General features: G+C 49.4%; 1 protein-coding gene across 1 annotated transcript; it reads right to left on the bottom strand.

Moving 5' to 3' along the window:
- Positions 1-1,535: 1,535 nt before the first annotated feature.
- On the bottom strand, positions 1,536-15,856 carry Slc22a11 (solute carrier family 22 member 11). Its single transcript, XM_035441593.1, has 10 exons — positions 15,464-15,856; positions 13,489-13,592; positions 12,960-13,114; positions 12,704-12,872; positions 10,516-10,639; positions 9,025-9,134; positions 7,333-7,547; positions 4,543-4,651; positions 3,888-4,094; positions 1,536-1,596 (listed from the first exon to the last, which is right to left on the bottom strand). The coding sequence occupies exons 1-10, from the start codon at positions 15,854-15,856 to the stop codon at positions 1,536-1,538; spliced, it is 1,647 nt and encodes a 548-aa protein (XP_035297484.1).
- Between the last annotated feature and the right edge of the window lie 2,368 nt (positions 15,857-18,224).

Raw genomic sequence — 18,224 nt, 5'->3', positions numbered from 1 at the left:
TAATTGTGATAATCAAGCTTGTCACTTTAGGTGTGTTTTAAAGGTTAATTAGGCATATTTTAGACAGATAGATGGTCTTCAAACACTTCAAAGACCTACAGAATATGGCATTTGAAATGTTTTGTGAACATAGGGTTTTTCATGACAATGAGACACATGTGTTTCTGGCAGCATCAATTTACTTCATAAAAGGAAGATGGGCATTGAAGAAACTGCTTATGGAGTTTGCTTTCATTGTGATAAGGTTAGCCACTGGGCATAGAAACTGCTGTTGCTTTTGACTGTTGACAATGTGCTGTGCAGACTGGACATGCAGGACACATAGGAGAAAGACTATTGAACTTTGCCAAAATGAGGCAGAACAGTCCTTCAAAATTCCTGCTTCACAGAAGAGTCTGCCATGTATTCTGCCAGACACAGAGGAACATGACTGATGAAGTTTTCCAATATAAAGCAGGATAGTCTTCAAATTTCCTGCTTCACTGAAAAGTCTGCCAGATACTCTAGGCCTATAGGCTGAAGACAGATGCCCCAAAGTTGCAAAGGAACATTTGGTGACTGTTCAGGCAGCAAGATGTCTCTGTTGTTAGGTAACATTACATCTTTCTGGGTCTTTGATCGAGTTAAAGACTAAATAATTAGAGTTATAGTTTTCCTTAATTATGATAAAAAGTAAATTAGGTGTAAAACTTTAGAATCACTAAGATAAGATACATAATGGAGTGTTTTCTCTGAATTTGCTAAATACAAATGGACTGAATATTGTAAATGTAAGTCTTACTTGATAACTGTTTTGTTGTATATAGTTTACTATGTTAAAGTTCAAACCTTTCATTTTTATTTAAACAAGAAGGGGGAAATGTTGTAGAATATTATTTGAAGATGTGTTACATTTGTTTATGCTATGGAACATTTGCTTAATGATGTAAAAATGTGTTGCATTTATTTATGTTGCATTTAACTCTGTGAAGCTGTGTTATCTTGCCTGTCTAAAACAAGTGATTGGCCTAATAAAGAGCTGGACGACTGCTAAGTCAGGAGAGAGGATAGACAGGGCTTACAGGCAGAAAGGAAAAACAGGAGAAGAAAATGAGCAAAAAGGATGGAGGAGCAAGATCAAGGATCGAGAAAAGAATGGGCCAGCCACACAGCCAGTCACAGTCACACAGTCACACAGTCACACAGCCACACAACCACATAGCCACACACACAGCCACACAGCTACACACACTGCCACACAGCCAGTCACAGAGTAAGAGTGAAAGTAAGATTACAGAAGTAAGAGAAGGGAAAAGCCCAGAGGCAAAAGGTAGATGGGATAATTTAAGTTAAGAAAAGGTGGCTGGAAACAAACCAAGCTGTGGCCAGGCATTTATAAGTAAGAATCAGCCTCCATGTGTGATTTATTTGGGAGCTTGTTGGAAGGCCCCCCAAAGAGCAAAGAGTAAAAAAGTACAACAGTACAACAATGTCCTTCATTCAAGAGGCTATGCCTTCCCAGAAGGTTTCAGTCAATGGCTCCAGTGCTGACATTTCTAGAACCAGGTGCTTTCCATAATGACCACCTCTTGCTGGCTACTCTTGGTTGTGGATGACCTAGAATAATCCAGAGAGGAAACATTGACACATGGAAATATCAGGTCTGGTGGGAGTGTGAGCACTTTGATATCCAGTTTTATTACTCCTGTGAGCCCCATGCCTAGAACCATACCTGAAACACAGTAGGTAGACAATGAAAGTGAATTAAATGAAATAATGAGCTAAATTGAGCATGGTGATGAAAGTTTGTGATCCCAACAACTAGAAGGCTGAAGCAGGAGGATTGTCTGAAGTTCAAAGCCAGCTTGATGTAAATTGTGAGTTCCAGGCCAGCCAGGTTACACAGTGAGGCTCTGACTCAAGAAAATAACAACAGTGGGCTGGAGACAGCTCATCTGGTGAGAACACTTGCTGCTCTTGCAGAAGACCTGGGTTTGGTTCCCAGCACCCACGTGGTGATCACAACCACCCATTACTCATGTTCCCAGGGAATCTGACCTCTCTTTCTGGTCTCCTTGGATACCAGCTATACACATATTGCATATACATACATGTAAGCAGAATACTCATACATATACAATAAAAATAATGCATAATTTTTAAAAATCAGCCCATTAAGAGCTGGAGAGATGGCTCAGCCATTAAGAGCACTGCTCTTACAGAGGACCTGGGTTTGATTCCCAGCACCTACATGGCAGCTCACAACTGTCTGTAACTCCAGTTCCAGGGAACCTGACAACCATAGCAAAACACCAATGCACATAAAATAAAAATAAATAAAATTTTAAAAATCAGTCAATTAAATCGGCTCCCCTGCCTTTCAGCTGGGGTCCTTAGATGAGCAACACAACCTTTCTGAGCTGCAGTTCCCTTAACAGTGACACTAGACAGCAGGATGCTATATTAAGACAATATGTGCCCTCCAAAAAAAAAAAACCCAAAAGAAGAACCAGTGCCATGGGGTGGTAGCACACACCTTTAATCCCAGTACTCAGGAGGCAGAGGCAGGCAGAAAGTGAGTTCAAGACCAGCCTGGTATACAGAGCAAATTCCAGGACAGCCAGGGCTACAGAGAAACCCTGTCTGGAAAAATAAAAAGACAGTAAGTCTATTTATCTGGGCTACAGATGTAGAGTGCTGGTCTAGCATACAAGAGGGCCTAGCTGCCAGTCCCAGCAATGAATAAAAAGGGGAGGGACTTATAAAAGGGGAGGGACTTACTAAGTAGCCCAGTACCAACTGCTGTGAGGCCAACAGGAGAGACTCCCACCTAATCACCAAGGATACAGGAGCTGTAGGGACAGCCCATCTAGTCACAGCCATGCACAAGGACTCTAGAGTAATTTAATTCTGAAGATGACTCTGTGAATGACGCCAGTGCATGCATGCATGCTCGCTCTCTCTCTCTCTCTAAGTACACACTTGTGAGCATGAGTGTGGAGGCCACAGGTCAACCTTGAGTGTCATTCTTCAGGTGGTTCATCTTGTTTTTGTTATCTCATTGTGTAGCCCTGGCACTCAGAGATCAACTCACCACCTCTTTGATTCCCAAGGGCTGGGATTAAAGGTGTATGCACCAAAATGTCTGTCTACCTTGTTTTATGAGACAGGATCTCTCACTGGCCTGGAGCTTGCCATGTATGCCAGATTGGCTAGCTAGTGAGCTTATGTCTACCTTTTTGGTGCTAGGATTATAAGGGCTTTTTGCCATGACTACCTTTTTTCCTCCCACAAGTTCTGGGAGACTGAACTTAGGTCTTCAAGCTCACAGGGTAAGCACTTCACCCACTGCGCTGTCTCCCCAGGCCTTGTTCTGTTTTTCCTCTAGTCCTCATTCTACATGTGAGGAAGCAGACTCGAAGGAGATGTGGTTATGAAAAGCAGTTGGGAATTTTCACTCCCTGCCCTGCTGTCGGAACATCAGGTCAGATGTCAGGATGGGTGCCTGGATTTTGACCAAAGAACTCAGCTCTGCTCCTTCTGAGCCAGGAATTCACACGGGAACTTGGAGCTAGGATGTGTGAGACTGTTGATGTCTTCTTGTGCCAGTTTTGGCAAGAGAAGTTACGCAGCTTCACAGGTGGGTATCCAATCTGTGCCCCTGTCCACACCATTTTCCTGCTTAAGCTACAGTCACCACCTCCCTGGAGGAACCTTGGGCTTGTAACCTTGTTTCTTTGAGCCTTACTCACCCTGTCCATGGAAATGGTCACCACTGTCACAGGGCAGTCTCAGAGCTTCAATGGCTTCAGGAGCACAAGCCTTGGAAGTAGCTATCCTGCAGCTCCGCTCATCTCTTGCTTGCCCAAGAGAAAGCCTGACCAGCCCAGGTGACCCAGGACACTCACCTGCCCTCCAAGTCCTGGATGGTGTCTGGGAGTTGAATTCCCTGGGTCTCTGGGAGGAAGAGCAGGAAGACCAGGCTAGAAACGATGGGGAGAGCTCCGTAGGTGAGGGGTGGCAACAGGGGCAGGACCTGGCTGGCCATCTTAATCAAAGGGCCTATTATACTCCCTAGGCGGCCCACAGAGTTCAGGAAGCCATTTGCTGTCACCCTGTGGGAGGAGAGGAGACTCAGATATAGTTGCAGTTGCCACTGTGGCTGGAGGGTGGTATGGCTGGACCCAGGGATTCAGGAGTGGGGTGGCTGGGTACAGGAATCACTGCCTCAGCGTCTACTAGGCCACTCACCTCCCAGCTCTGAGTCTCCATATTATAGGGGGAGAGCCAGCAGACATTATCAAAACACAGTAGTGAAGACCAAGCATGGTGTTGCATGCCTGTAATTGCAGCTTTCTGTGATCAGAAAGCTGAGGCAGGAGGATTCCGGTGAGTTTGAGGCCAGCTTGGCCTATGTAGTGGGAGTTAGTCTCAAAACACCAAACCAAACCTCAAGCCTGGGTATCCCTGAAGCTTTAAGAGGCCCTGCCAGCCGTCTCCACTGAAGCTCTGGGGGTGTCCTTCTATGACCGTATCCACACTGAGGCTCCAAACACCACCTACCTCACCACTGTTGGGAAGAGTTCTGCGATGTACAAAAGGAGAGAAGTCAAGCAGACACCAAAACAGCTTTTCCCCAGGATGGCCAGGGCCACACGCAGAGTCTGAAGGTCTGCAGGTGTGACAGTGACAGTGAGGTCGAGGCAGGTAGCCCTCAGCAGAGCCAATGCAGTGCCAAGCTACCTAGCACCAAGTGAGGACACAGTGTGGGATGAGGTGCTTGGCCATGGGCCAGGGCATAAAGACAGGTATGCTGGGTGGCCAACCCTGGGGCAAATTCACAGTTTGCCATGACAGGAAACTATGCCATGCCAGGTCGATAACAGGGCCCTGGGGTGCCCAGATACCTACAACCTTCTTATTACCCTTTGTCCTATTTGTGAGGACCAGTAGCTGTGTGACAGCACCCCTAGCTGGAAGCTGAGACTGAGTTACTGCCCTGTGAGTCTGGCTTGGGCTTTGTCTTCATGCATGGTCTTACTTAGTCTTACAGGGGCTGGAAGTATGCCTCAGTGGTACAGCACTCACCTAGCCACCCTCAGTCGGGGGGGGGGGGGAGGCAGGGAATAAAAAGTCTTTCTTTTCTTATTTTTTTGGAGACAGTTTCTCTGTGTATCGCAGCGCTTCATCTGCCTCTGCATTCTGAATATGTCACCACCGCCCGGCTGGAAAAAGTCTCATAGAGCCCTTGGAGAGGGCTCAGTTTGATGCAGTGCTTACCTTGAAAGCATGAAGACTTGGCCCAATCACACTGGTGTTAAAAGCTGGTGTGGTGGTGTACATTATAATCATAGTGCTGGGGAGGTAGAGACCTGTGGCTGTTGGGGGCTGGCTGGCCATGAAGTCTAGCACAAACAGTGAACTCTAGCCCAGAGTCACTTTTGAGACAGAAACCCTGTCTCAAAAGATAAGGACTGCTGTGCTTGGTGGCACATACCTTTAATCCAAGCATTTGGAAAGCAGAGGCAGGTGGATCCCTGTGAGTTTCAGGTCAGCCAAGGCTACATAGTGAAACCCTGTCTTAAAAAAAAAAAATGGATATGGGTGACATTTCTGGAATAACATCTGTGTTTGGCCTCTGATCTTCAAACAAGCTTATATGTGTGCACATAGACCTGAACATACACATAGGGCAGGGAGCCAAAACCTGGTAGCTTTAATGTGATGACCCCCATAAGTTTGAATACTTGATTCCCCGTTGGTGGCTGTTTGTGGAAGGCTAGGAGGTGTGGAGGGTTATGTCCCTGGAGGTGGGCTTGGAGGTTTCAAAAGCCTCTGCCACTATTCTAATGTACTCTGTGTCTACAGCCTGCTGTCTGGGCTGGACCCTCATGGACTGTAACCGGCTGTAACCACAGCCCACACGAACCCTTCCTTCTCAGAGCTGTCATGGTATGATACGTTGTCACAGCAGCACCAAAGTCACTGTCAAGTGTGGTTCTCACCAAAAGACTTCATCTCTGAAAACTTTCTCAGCACTCTGCATACTGCCCCTTTTCTTTGGGTGGATGGTGTGTGTGTGTGTGTGTGTGTGTGTGTGTGTGTGTGTGTGTGTGTGTGTGCTGTGACCCAGGGTCAAACACTGGTCACCTTCTCCTTCACTCGGACCTTACTGACTGCCACCAGGGGATCTCTCTACATTTCTCCTGGCTTTTACTATAGTGCAGGACATAGGTCCCTTTCCCCAGTCTCCAGCTGAGCTTTGAGAGGGACAAAAAAGAGGGAGGGTATCAGATACTACAGCTCCATTCAGAAGAAACGACTCCTGGTGTGAGGATTCAGACATTCTGCTGGCCTGCCCTGTCACCTGGCAGAATGCACTCAGCCAGTGCTCTGGTCAGCCCAGGGTTCCATGAGTTCTAGTCTGCACGCAGGTGCAAAGGATTCTTTTACGCTCTCCTTCCTGCTGTTCCCCTGGGCAGACAGGACTTTTCCTGTCTCCTGTCACCCTCTTCTTTTCTGTCCTTTCTGTATCTCTTTACCTCCTTTCTCTTCCTTCCCTTCCCTTTCTAATAAAACTTGTCATTAAGCTCCATCTGCCTGGCATGTTTGTCCCCCGCCTCGTTCACCCTCAACTGCCATGGAATCTGCCAAGGTTCCTCTGGCACTTTGTCATCATAACACCTGGCCCCCAGAGTCTCCCAGCTCTGTGTGTAGGAGAGACCAGCCGCATTAACAAAGACGCTGCCATGCCAGGTGTAGTGGCACACACTTTAAATCCTAGTGCTTGGGAGGCGGAGGCAAGTGGAGTTCTACATAGCAAGATTCAGGCCATCCAGAGCTATCTAGTGCTATTCTGCCTCAGAGGAAGGAGAAGAGGAGCAGCCGCTACCGCTGCTGCCTAGTGTGGCGGTACATGCCTGCGATCCCAGCAGCAGGGAGGTAGGGCAGGAAGACCAGGAGTTCAAGGCCCTCCAAGGCTATCTGGGAGTCTGAGGCTAGCTAGCCTGAGCTACTTGAAATTCTGTCTCAAAACAACTGAAGCCAAAACAAGTAACAAGAAGAAACATACCCACACAAATGCATGTATGAAAACACACACACACACACACACACACACACACACACACACACACACACACACTCTTCCTGCACACTCAGGTCCAAACCTTAGCTATGTCACTGAGAAATTCAGGCAACTGTTGGACTTCTCGGAACCCTAGTATTCTCAGGAAAATGGGCTGAGGTGTGTTGTGGCTCGAGCAGAGGAAATGGAAGAGTGTCATGAAAGGGAGTGGCATGGCTGGGTGGTAGGACTCTGCCCTGGCCTCCCTGTTCATCCCCTTGTCTCACCTTGTGGCACCAGGGCATTGGCTGAGATGCAGACCCCCACCAGGACCTGGAAGCCCACCAGGGTCATGCGGCGGCCCAGGAATCTCAGCAATAGGATGGTTGTGGCTCGGCTCAGGAAGTCCATAACACCAAAGAGGGTCTGCAAGAGGAAGATGTTTCCGCCCAGGCTTTGCAGGTCCAGGACCAGGCCATAGTAGGACAACATTAGGGAGAAGCTGTGGACAGAGCCAGAGTCAGGTGCACGCCACAGAGGAGTGACCCAGGGAAGGTCTCTCTCAGCAAAGAGGGACCTCAGAAAGTTTTATGCTCCTCCTTCAGGGAGCGTGCCCCTCAGCTGGGGATGGCATCCCAGGGCAGATCCACAGGTACCTGGAGAACCTCCAGAAGTGCCACCCAGTTCCCACACTCCCTGAGACCTCAGTCACTCCTGAGGACAGGGTGGCCTCATCCTCCAGCTCCAGTGCTTGAATTTAGCAGTGGCTACAAGGTGAAATTATTCCCCACCACTCGTAAGCCCTATCAAAGCCTCCAGTGGCTTTGCCCAGTAGATGCGGACAGCCTGGGTGATGGCTGCAGAGGCAAAGCTCGGGGTGACAGAGGTTCCAGCTTTTCAGACTTATGTGGACGATGACTGAGGAGGACTCAAAAGGATCTAGGGCCTCCCATGGGAACAACAGAGAATTGTGGGTAATGGCCGGGTTAGCACCTCAAAGCCTCTGATTTGAATAACAAAAGATACTGTGTGGCACTTGGGAAAGCTAGGAAGCCTTGAAGGTTTTTTTGAGGGTGGGGTCTGAATGTTGGCTTCCTTGCAATTTATTAAGAAGGAAAACAAACAAACAAAAAACTAAAAAATAAAAGTTTACCAAAAAAAGCATTTGATCATATTCTTTGTTCAGAGATAAGCACAATTTGTGGTTATAACTTATGTGTAGCTAACTATAGCGTGAAACAAACATTTTCCTCGTTAGGTTTGGGGTTTTTTGTTTGTTTGTTCGTTTGTTTTGCTTTGGTTTGGTTTGGTTTTGAGATGGGCTCATGTAGCCCAGGCTAGCCTACCATCTGCTTTTGTGTGGTGCTGGGGAACGAATCTAGGGCTTCCTGCATCATAGATAGGTACTCTACTCGCTGAGACACACTCCCAGCATCAACGTTAGTTTTACTGGAGACCAAATTCCAGTCAAGACTGATCGTCCTTTTTCAGAAGTTCTTTGGATGTCATGTTAACTAAACTTGCCTGCAGAGGACATTTGCTGATCCCTAATGCTTCTCAAGGCAGGCAGGGCCTCTCTGTGCAAGGCATGGGGAACTGGAAGCATTTTGGCCAGGGTTCAAGAACAGTCTACCACCAGCAACTACTCACCCGACTGGGACCCACTTTTCCCATCTGTGAAGTGGGAGCTGTAAGGAGACATTCAGTGCTTGTCACCCTCTGGGACCTAGCTGTCAAGGCTGGCAAACATCTCTGGGAGAGCCTGCCTGGTCTCTTACAGAGACTGCTATTCCAGCTGTGCCTCTCAGCTGGCTTCCAGCACACAACCATGCCCAGATCAACTTTTCTCCTGTCTCAATCTAGCCTGCTAGGACTCCAGTCTCTTGGATGCCCTTGGGAGGCCTGAGGGTGCTGGATTCCCTGGACACCACCCTTATGCCCCATTTGTGCCTCTGAGAGAGGTGACCAGGACATCGTACTTCACCACAATCATGGCGCAGGTTCTCTGGCAAAGCACAGGCTGGCGAAACAGGTCGAGCACAGATTGCTGTGTCTTGGTTGCCTCTTTGGCCATGCTAGATGTCAGCACCTCCAGGAGGGGAGAAAACAGGAATGGGTGTTAGAGTGATGGACTTGTGCCGTGATGTCTCAAGTGGACAAGGACGAGGGCTTAGCTTGGCCTAGACCTCTGGACCTGTGAATGGGAAAGGGTAGCAGAGACCCCCTCTGGACTCGGTGGCCTTTTGAGCAGGCCTGGCTTACTGAACCGGATGGAGGAGCAGCCTCATGTTGCTTGTCAAGCACTAGAGCCCTGATGGCTGGCACCATGGCATGCCCACTCTGGCCAAGCTGGACCATCACTGTTCTCCAAGGGCTCATTCAGTTCTTGCACCTTGAGCTCTCTTAGCTTGGCATTAATGATCTGGCCTGCTTCTAGTAGCTTCCCCTGGTACCTCCACAGAGCTCTGTGTCCTGTATCCTCTGCAGAATATCCTCCACATACTTTCTAAAAATAGCTAACTTCAAATAACAACCTTATTTCCCCAGATACATCAAAAAGTTCCATGAGGCAGGTGTGTGAGACACCCAGACTTAGGTCATAGATGAGACAGGTATAATAGTGGTACTGTTATTGGCAGTGATGGTAGGGATATGGTGACAGTGCTCCTGGTAACAATGGTGGGGACAGTGGGCATGGTGGGCGTGGCAACGATGGTGGGAAGAGTAGTGATGGTAGTGACGTTGGGAATGGTGATGATGGTAGAGATGGGGTGATGGATACAGTGGGATGGTAGAGACTATGGTGATGGGAAGGGCGGGGGGGGGGGGCGGCGGGGTGGGTGGAGATGGCGGGGATGGTGAGGAGGGTGGGATGGCAGAGGTGATGGTCATGATGGGGTTGATGATGGTGGCAGTGGTAAAGATAGAGGAAGTGAGCTGGATTGTGGCGCACACCTTTAATCGCAGCACTCTGGAGGCAGACGCAGGTGGATCTCTGTGAGTTCGAGGCCAGCCTGGTCTACAAAGTGAGTTCCAGGATAGCCAGGGCTACACAGAGAAACCCTGTCCCAAAAATTCAAAAAAAAAAAAAGATAGAAAAGATAGAGGAATGATGGATGTATGGTGGCGGTGTTTTGCAGATACCAATAGTGATATCAATGATAGTGTTGGTTGTGGTGAAGAGGAAATCCATTGTGGTGGAGGAGGTGGTTGTAGAGATGGACTGTGGCGGTTTTAACGCTGCTGCTGAAAGTGTTGATAATAATCTCTTTCGTTGATGATAGCAACAGCGCTCGTGTAAGGATGGTGGTACTGATGGTGGTACATGATTTCATGTGATGATGGTGGTGGTTTGTGGTGTTCTTGGTAAACCTGATGGAGATGGTGGTGCAGTGGACAACAAGAGCTGGGGGTAATACAGATAACACCTCATGGACATATTTTCCTGAGTTATAACAACAGCCTCTCACCTCTATGGTCAGTGTCTTCTTGGCTTCCTTGTGGCCATTTATCCTGGCTACCTTCTGGAGTTCCCGAAGTGCTTTCTCTGGTTGGCCTATGATAATCAGCCATCGGGCGGATTCTGGTAGCCACCTGTCAAAGCATCAGGTGTTTTGTCTTGGAGCACCGTGGGTACTCCTGATTTGGGTGGGAGGGAACAGCGGACAGCAGATCCCCCAGCTTGGTGTGACAGAGGAGCAGGGAGACACTTCTCACCTGTCCTGTTAAAGCTGGGTTGGACAGAGCCCCAGCACCAGGCCCCTCCCTCTTTTTCTCTGGGCCACTCCAACTGGCCTTGCTTGAAGCCAGGAGCTTCATGTCCTGTCTATGTGGACACAGAAGCTGCCTCTCCGGTGATTCTGAGGTCGTTTCTGTGGTAGAAAGTCCACGTGGGCTAATGGGGTACTTTGGTGGGTAAAGGAACTTGCTGCCAAGCCTGGTAACCTGAGTTGAATCTCTAGGACTCACATGCTGAGGAGAAAACTAATGTTCCCACGTTGTTCCCTGACCTGCACATACTCATGCACCTCCCAATAAATAAATAGATAATGAATAAATCTAAAAGAAAGCTTGACTTACACACACACACACACACACACACACACACACACACAGAGTCACTTGGCCTTGTGTTATTCTGTTTTGTTTGTTTGTTTGTTTGTTTGTTTTGCTTGTTTTGTTTTGTGTTTTTCGAGACAGGGTTTCTCTGTGTAGCTTTGGAGGATGTCCTGGAACTTGCTCTGTAGACCAGGCTGGTCTTGAATTCACAGAGATCAGCCTGTCTCTGCTGGGATTAAAAGTGTGAGCCACCACCATCCGGTCTTGTTTTTGTTTTTGTTTTTGTTTTTAAATACTGTTTAATTCCCCTAAGGCAGAGCTAAGTGAGTTATAAAACCAGTCTGCTTATCCCCAACCTTAGGGGCTGCTGTCTTTGAGAAACCTTTCTCTGGTCAAAGATGCTGGGTTTGGCCTGTTTCTGGCAGTTTGGCACATGGCTTAGAGTCAGCTGACCAAGCCTGTGGCACAGGTCTGTGGACCTGGAGCTCAGGAGGCTAAAGCAGTAGGTTTGCAAGGCCAACCTAGGCCATGTATTGAGTTTGAAGCCAGCTGAGGAAATTTTGTTTCAAAATAAAAAGTAAAAAGAAGTCCAAAATATAACTCAGTGGTACAGTGGCCCCTCAGTCTCATCATGAATAAAAAAGTAAAAAATAGAACAAACCAACCTGCCCAAGTTCAAATCTTGCCTCTGGTTTTTACCAGCCTGTGTGATCTTGGACAAGTGATGAAACCTCATCTGCAAACAGGTGTCACAAACCACACCTGGTATATACCAGGTCCCTTGTACCCAGTCAGCCAGTCGCATGATGAATCATCATGCCATGGTCTTCCTCTTTGTTTATCCATGCTAGTCACAGAATGCAAGGAAGCATTATGCTGTCGGTGGCTTCAGTCTGTTCTGATTCCTAGTGTGTCTTCAGTGCCTGGAACCACATCTGACCTGAGACAGGAGCTCAGTCCTATTTAAGAATCAACGTCAAATGTCATTCTCCACATCCTACAGTGGTCTGACTGGGGTCTGGGCTGACTGGTTCTAGTGTATGGGTGTTAGAGAATGTTAGAGAACTACAGTGACATTCATTTGTATTAACTTTCCTGTCCCTCCCCATAGTCCTCACCCAAGCAAGGATTTCCAGATGTTTACAGGACTCTAAAAGTAGCAACGACACCAACAGTCTCATCTCCAACACTGGTCCTTGCAGACTTGGATCCCAAGTACCCTGCCAGTCAGGCTGGGGTTGGGGACAGTGCTGGTTGGCATGAAAGGAGGATGGGGTCAGCCCCAACCCAGAGGACAGAGGCTGCTGTCCTGCTTTGATCCCATCCCTGCCTGGTGGGACCCAGGACCTTCTCGTTTTCCAAGAAAAGGTGGGAGTGTTACTTGTTTCTGTTTTTAAGAACCTCCTGGTTTTAAGTGTTGATAATGTCCCCTCTCCAGTCAATGCTGTGTGGTCTGGCTAAAGCATTCACTCAGGGACCCCAAATGGTGAGTGTTATTGTCTTCCTGTGTTCCCAGCGGGATGTGACCAGTTAGATGGTGAGATAGAGAGACTCACTCCTCCCACAGGTCTCCCATAAAAGAGACCCCAATTTACTGACCAGGACAGCAGGAATGCAGCCAAGAAGGGGATGGACACAGCCAGCTGGAGGTTTCGCCAATCCCGCAGAGCAAAGGCCAGGCCTGCCAAGACTATGTGGCCCATGCTGGAAATGCTGCACAGGATTGTCATGGCAACATCCCTCCTGTGCACCGTAGTCCACTCGACCGCTGCAAGTTGATGTGGAGGCCCAGAGTGAGGTTCAGGCCCCTCTTGCTCCAGGGCAGGAGAAAGAGTAAAGGCCTCTGGGTACCTACTCAGTGCGAACTGGGCCAGAAAGGCACCAGCCATCCCAAAGGCACTCAGGAACCGAAGACCACAGTAGATGAAGAAGTTGGGAGCCAAGATGGCTCCAGCACTACCCATAGCCACTTGCAGGAAGCACCAGCTCAGCATCGGCTTACGCCCCAGCCTGTGAAGATGAGCACATGGGATGTGGGGATGTCCTTGGAGACCCTACACAGGGCAGGTGGTACCTGCTCAGGGTCTTACAAAGGGAGCCAAGTGCAGCTAGCTCTGCTTTCCCAGAGCTTCTAGAAACTTCTGGAAACATGGAAGGCTTTTGTGATTGAGATGGTAGTATCTTGCTGTCAGAGTAGGTGAAAACTTGTAGTCAAGAATATGGCTTTGGCATTAGGCACCCAAAGTCCCCTGGGGCTCAGTGGCAACATATGGGTGACCTGGGAGGGAGCCCCCTCTGGTTGGGAACACTGGAGTTTGCCTGATACCTTCATGCCTTCTGCTCCCACTGTTATTCTACCAGGAGGAGAGGGGATGGATACTCACCTGTGGGAGAGAAAGCCCCAGAACACAGATCCTGCCATGAGACCAGCCATGTAGATGGCCTGGCCCAGGGGCTTCAGGCTCTGGGAGTTACACACCAGGTCCCACTGGAAGAGAGAGAAGCCTGACAGTTTCTGTGTTAGGTGGAAGGGGTGGCTGATGGAGGGCTGAGTTGAGAGTCTTTTGCCAAGAGCCAGGTCAGCCTAGGTCCTCAGGACCCATTCTCCACAAGGATCCCAGTGGCAGACTATAGGAGACAGGGCTTCTGTGTACCACTGGAAGCTCAGCTATTAGTCACACCTGCCTTGCATCTGATAGCTTCCTTTATTCAATATGGGACAGTGACAGGACCCAGCCCACTGGACTGTGTGAGGTCATGGCTAGAAGGCCAGCCTGTGGAACAGTGCATGTCACCAAAAGGTAACAGGACAGGAAAGGGTGCTGAGCCAGCATTGCTATTCTAAATGCTGATTGTGTGGATGGGTCTGTCCCAAGCTCCTGTCTGTCCTAAAACCCAAGCCTACATCTGAACCCGGGTCACCATAAGCCATCAGAAGTATAAGCCAGATAGTAAACTTCTCCACTTGAGGGAGGGGGGTCTGGAGAGAGAGTTCAGTGGGAATACGCTCGCTGCAGAAGCATGAAGATGTGACTTCAGTGTTCAGAACCCACATAAAAAGCTGGGCAAGGTGGTACGCCTTTGTAGCCCCAACATGGGATGGGTGGGGGAAGGAGGAGTGTCTGGCCAGGCAAATGTGGGAGCCTGCTGTCCCAAGGCAGGGAGATCCTGTGTCACAAAACAAGGTGGGGGCTGGAGAGATGGCTCAGATAGTTAAGAGCCCCTTGTGTGCAATTGTTAGAATTCTAACAGCCACACACCTAACAAGCCAGACATCTGGCTCATGCCTATAACCCCAGCTCTAAGGGGAAAAGAGACAGGATTCCAGGGCTTGCTCTCTTCTGGCCTAGCTGAGAAAATGTGAGGTCAGGTTCAGGGAGAGACCCTGCCTCAAAGGGACAGGCAGAAGGATAGAAGACATCTGACACCTTTGGACTCTGCAGGTGTGTATAGACACCACACACACACACACACACACACACACACACACACACACACACAATTTTTTTTAAAGATGCATGGCTCCAGCTTCCATACACACACACATGCATATAGAGGTATACCTGCTTGCGGATGCACATGTTCTCTCTCTCTCTCTCTCTCTCTCTCTCTCTCTCTCTCTCTCTGTGTGTGTGTGTGTGTGTGTGTCTGTCTGTCTGTCTGTCTGTGTGTCTTTCCACTTGAGCAAACTAGTCCTAGATCCATCTGTGTTCTTGTACACTCCAGTTTTATTAAAGAACTCTTCTAAGACTGTTCAGTAAGAACATCCCACTCTGTTTCAGTGAGAATCCAGTTGGGCTAGTTTGGCCAGCCTCTTCCGTCATTGTAATTTTCTGCCCTCTGACCCTCCCAGGCTTCTAGTTGTGACTGACCTTTTGTCTTGAGTAGGGGCACATCTCTTTCTCCCGAAGCAAGACCACATCTCTACCTGATGGTTTCTCTAGCTGTGGAGAGATCAAATCTGCCTTCCCATTTTGGATAGCTGGATACCTGTTTTATGTGTCGGTGTGTGCATGGCATGTGTGTGTGTGTGTGTGGGGGGGTTACATATGTGCGTGTGTCTCTTGAAGTTGACAGTAGGTATCTATCTCAATTACTCTTCACTTTGTAGTTTGAGACAGCAGTCTCTCACTGAAGTTAGAATTCTCTGAAGCCCCAAGGATCTTCCTGTCTCTGTTCCCTTAGCACTGTCTGCCTACCCCTTTTTATATGGGTTCTGGGGGTTTGAACTCAGGTCTTCAGACAGCACTTTACTGACTGAGTCATCTCCCTAGGCCTGTATAACACTTCAATATTTTGTTTGTTGTGCAAGGCCAGGGGAAGAGGCAAGCTATGCAGGCCAGTTCTGGGGATCCTTACCTTGGTTACAATTGTAGATGAAAAAGTACTGTTGTCATAGACCCAACCATCCACACATGGCTCTGTCACAGCCTCACTCCTGTTGGCAGCTGTGGCATTGGGGTCCAGAAACTGCCACTGTGGATGGCGGAAGCGACGGCACTGGTGAGGTTTCAGGTTGGGGCCAGCTGGGATGGAGATGGCTAGGAGGGCCTCGTGGGTCAGGTTGGTGAACACCTCAGAGCTGTTGTCCAGCATATTGGTCCAACAGCGGTGGTCTGGGACGGCAGCTGAGAAATTCTCCAGAAGTATGTGAAAAGGGAACGAGATGGTGGGGAGAATCAGCGTGCAGATCTGCAGGACCTGGAAGAGTCCCATACCCCCAGCTCTGTCCAGAAGCTCCTCGAACGCCATGAGCGGAGCTGATCCTCGTCGCCCTTGGGGAAGAAGGTGAGTGCTGAGATCTGCTAGTCCTTGCTAGTCCTCACGGATACCAAGTGCTCCCAAGCTCCTCCTTGCTCTGATGGTAGAGATAGGAGTGGGGTGGGAGGGTAAAAGTCTCCTTGTCCTGTTTCCAGGAGTGATCACTGGGATGTCCCAACACTGTAGAGGGGACCCAGGTAGAGGACTCATGTGCTGAACTGCCTGGATGGCAGGACTGCTACCAGGTCAGGGTGGGAAGGCCTGAGCCCTCTCTGATACCAAGAGAGAACAGTCAAACAGGTTTTTCCAACCTCCAGGGCAAAGCTGTTACTGAGTTACAGCCACGGAAGGACTGGCTGCTGCCACTGCTTACTGGGAGCAGCAAATGTTCAACCTCAGCCTGGGCTCCCATGCCTGACTATTCTCACCCAGGACTTTATACTCTTTCAAACTTGTCATAGGGTTGTCCAATCAGGGAACCATTGACCTCACTGGAACCCAGTGGCTGATGCTGGCAGCTGCTGGCTATTTACTTACTGTCTTGGGGTATGTGAGTGTGTGCAAATGTGCAGGAAAGCCAGAGGACAACCTGCAGGGTTGCTTTAAGCTTGGGTCCTCGGGTAAGAGCCTTTCCCCATGTAGCCATCCGTCCTGAACTCTTGCCCCGAGCCTCTTTTCCAGACTGGAAACTTCAGGTGGAACCCATGGCTGCTGTTTCTCAGAATCTCTCGGAAGTCACTCAAGGGACTGAGTGGATGTGCATGTGTGGAACTTCACCATCTCCTTGGTCACCCATCTCCCTCGTTCCCTGTAAGGATGAAGCCAGCCTGACCCTAGTGCAGCATCTGGGCTGTTCCCCTTGGTGACAGCCGTCCTCTGCTCCCAGAGTCACCTTCTTCTATGCTGTGCTCTGTGCCCCCATCCATTTCTCATAGCAGCCAAGACAGAAATGGGTGTTAACTACTTCTAACAAAAAAAGGAGGTTCAGAGAGGGCAAGCAACTTGACCAAGGTCACACAGTCAAGCTCAAATTAAAACCAGATACCAAAGCCTGAACTCTCCTGGATGCCCCATGGGCAGTGTCTGAGTGGCCACCAGCTGGCCCGGAACACAGGGTTACCTCTCTGGGTGCCAGAGGGAAGTGTCGTAGGTTTTAGAGAGACTTGTGCATGGGTGAGGACCCCGAACTTCCAGGAACCTCCTTAGAGGGCTTGGGGAGCTGTGTGGGACTCCCTTACCCTGCCTCAGCATGGGAGCTCACTGTACGGTCTGCCATTGCAGATCCAGAGAGATGGGGTAACCAGGCCAGAGGAACCCATGAGAGGTGGTAGGAACGGGGTAGGCCAGATCCAACACAGGGGCTGGTACCTTGATGCATGGCCTCGCTTCCTTGTCCCTCTGACTTTTTAGTCTGTGAAACAGTAATGTTTGCAAACCTGAGCATACATCAAAGACCATGGGCTGGGCCCTTGCCTGAACTGACTCCCCTCCCCGCAGCCTCTGGGAATTCTGCTGAGTCTTTGGGTTCCAGGAGGCTGAAAGCCAAAGCGTGGAGGGTGGGGATTTATTTCTTTTCCAACTCCTTCCCTGCCTTTGCCTGTCACGGACTCTTCCAGGATTTGCTAGCAAAAGGTCAAACCTCCCGGATTTGCCAGAAGGCTCTCGGAATCTCCAGCTGACTTCCACGTCGAGGCCAAAGAATTTTTAATTTGTATTTTCTGCTGCTTTTCTAGGGCTGTTGGGGGGGGCAGGGTGTGGTGCGGCTGCTCCGCCACCTGGTGGTTACACCCGGGACTACATCACGTCCAAGCACCAGGCTGAGCTTGCCCTGCTTGGTGCCTGTCTCTGTCAAGAAGGATGAACAGGTCAGTGAAGAGAAGGCCCTTGGGAGGAAAGGCAGGCAGCCTTAGATGACAGCAGCTCAGCCCTCTGTGGAGTCTCGCTAAACTCCTTTGGATGAGGTGAACACCTGTTCCTCACAGAACCAGGGTTGCTGTTGGGTTCACTCTCCCAGACAAGGGCTCCCATGAAGGAAACCAAAGGCTGGCTGGCTCCCAGACGACCTTACCAGTTCCTGCCCCTTTCCTGTCTCCAAAATGGGGTCTTCCACTTAAAGTGGTAGGATTAAATGAGATAATGAGCAGACAAACATATACTTCCACCACCCTCACCATCACGACCATCACCTTCACCACCATCACCATCTCCATCTCCATCTCCATCACCATCTCCATCACCATCACCATCACCATCATCATCACCATCTCCATCTCCATCACCATCACCATCTCCATCACCATCTCCATCACCATCACCATCTCCATCACCATCACCATCACCATCATCATCACCACCATCA

Source organism: Cricetulus griseus, chromosome 3 (genome assembly GCF_003668045.3).
Source record: "Cricetulus griseus strain 17A/GY chromosome 3, alternate assembly CriGri-PICRH-1.0, whole genome shotgun sequence".
In the NCBI taxonomy this organism is placed as follows: Eukaryota; Metazoa; Chordata; class Mammalia; order Rodentia; family Cricetidae; genus Cricetulus; species Cricetulus griseus.
This window is presented reverse-complemented; position numbering and strand designations above follow the sequence as displayed.

Coding starts and splice junctions, on each gene's coding strand:
- Slc22a11 (XM_035441593.1), bottom strand. CDS start 15,856: ATGGCGTTCGAGGAGCTTCTGGACAGAGCTGGGGGTATGGGACTCTTC. Junction 10,640..12,703: donor GCTGCATTCCTGCTGTCCTG/GTCAGTAAATTG, acceptor ATGCTTTGACAG/GTGGCTACCAGAATCCGCCC. Junction 4,095..4,542: donor CTCTTCCCAACAGTGGTGAG/GTAGGTGGTGTT, acceptor CTCCTCCCACAG/GGTGACAGCAAATGGCTTCC.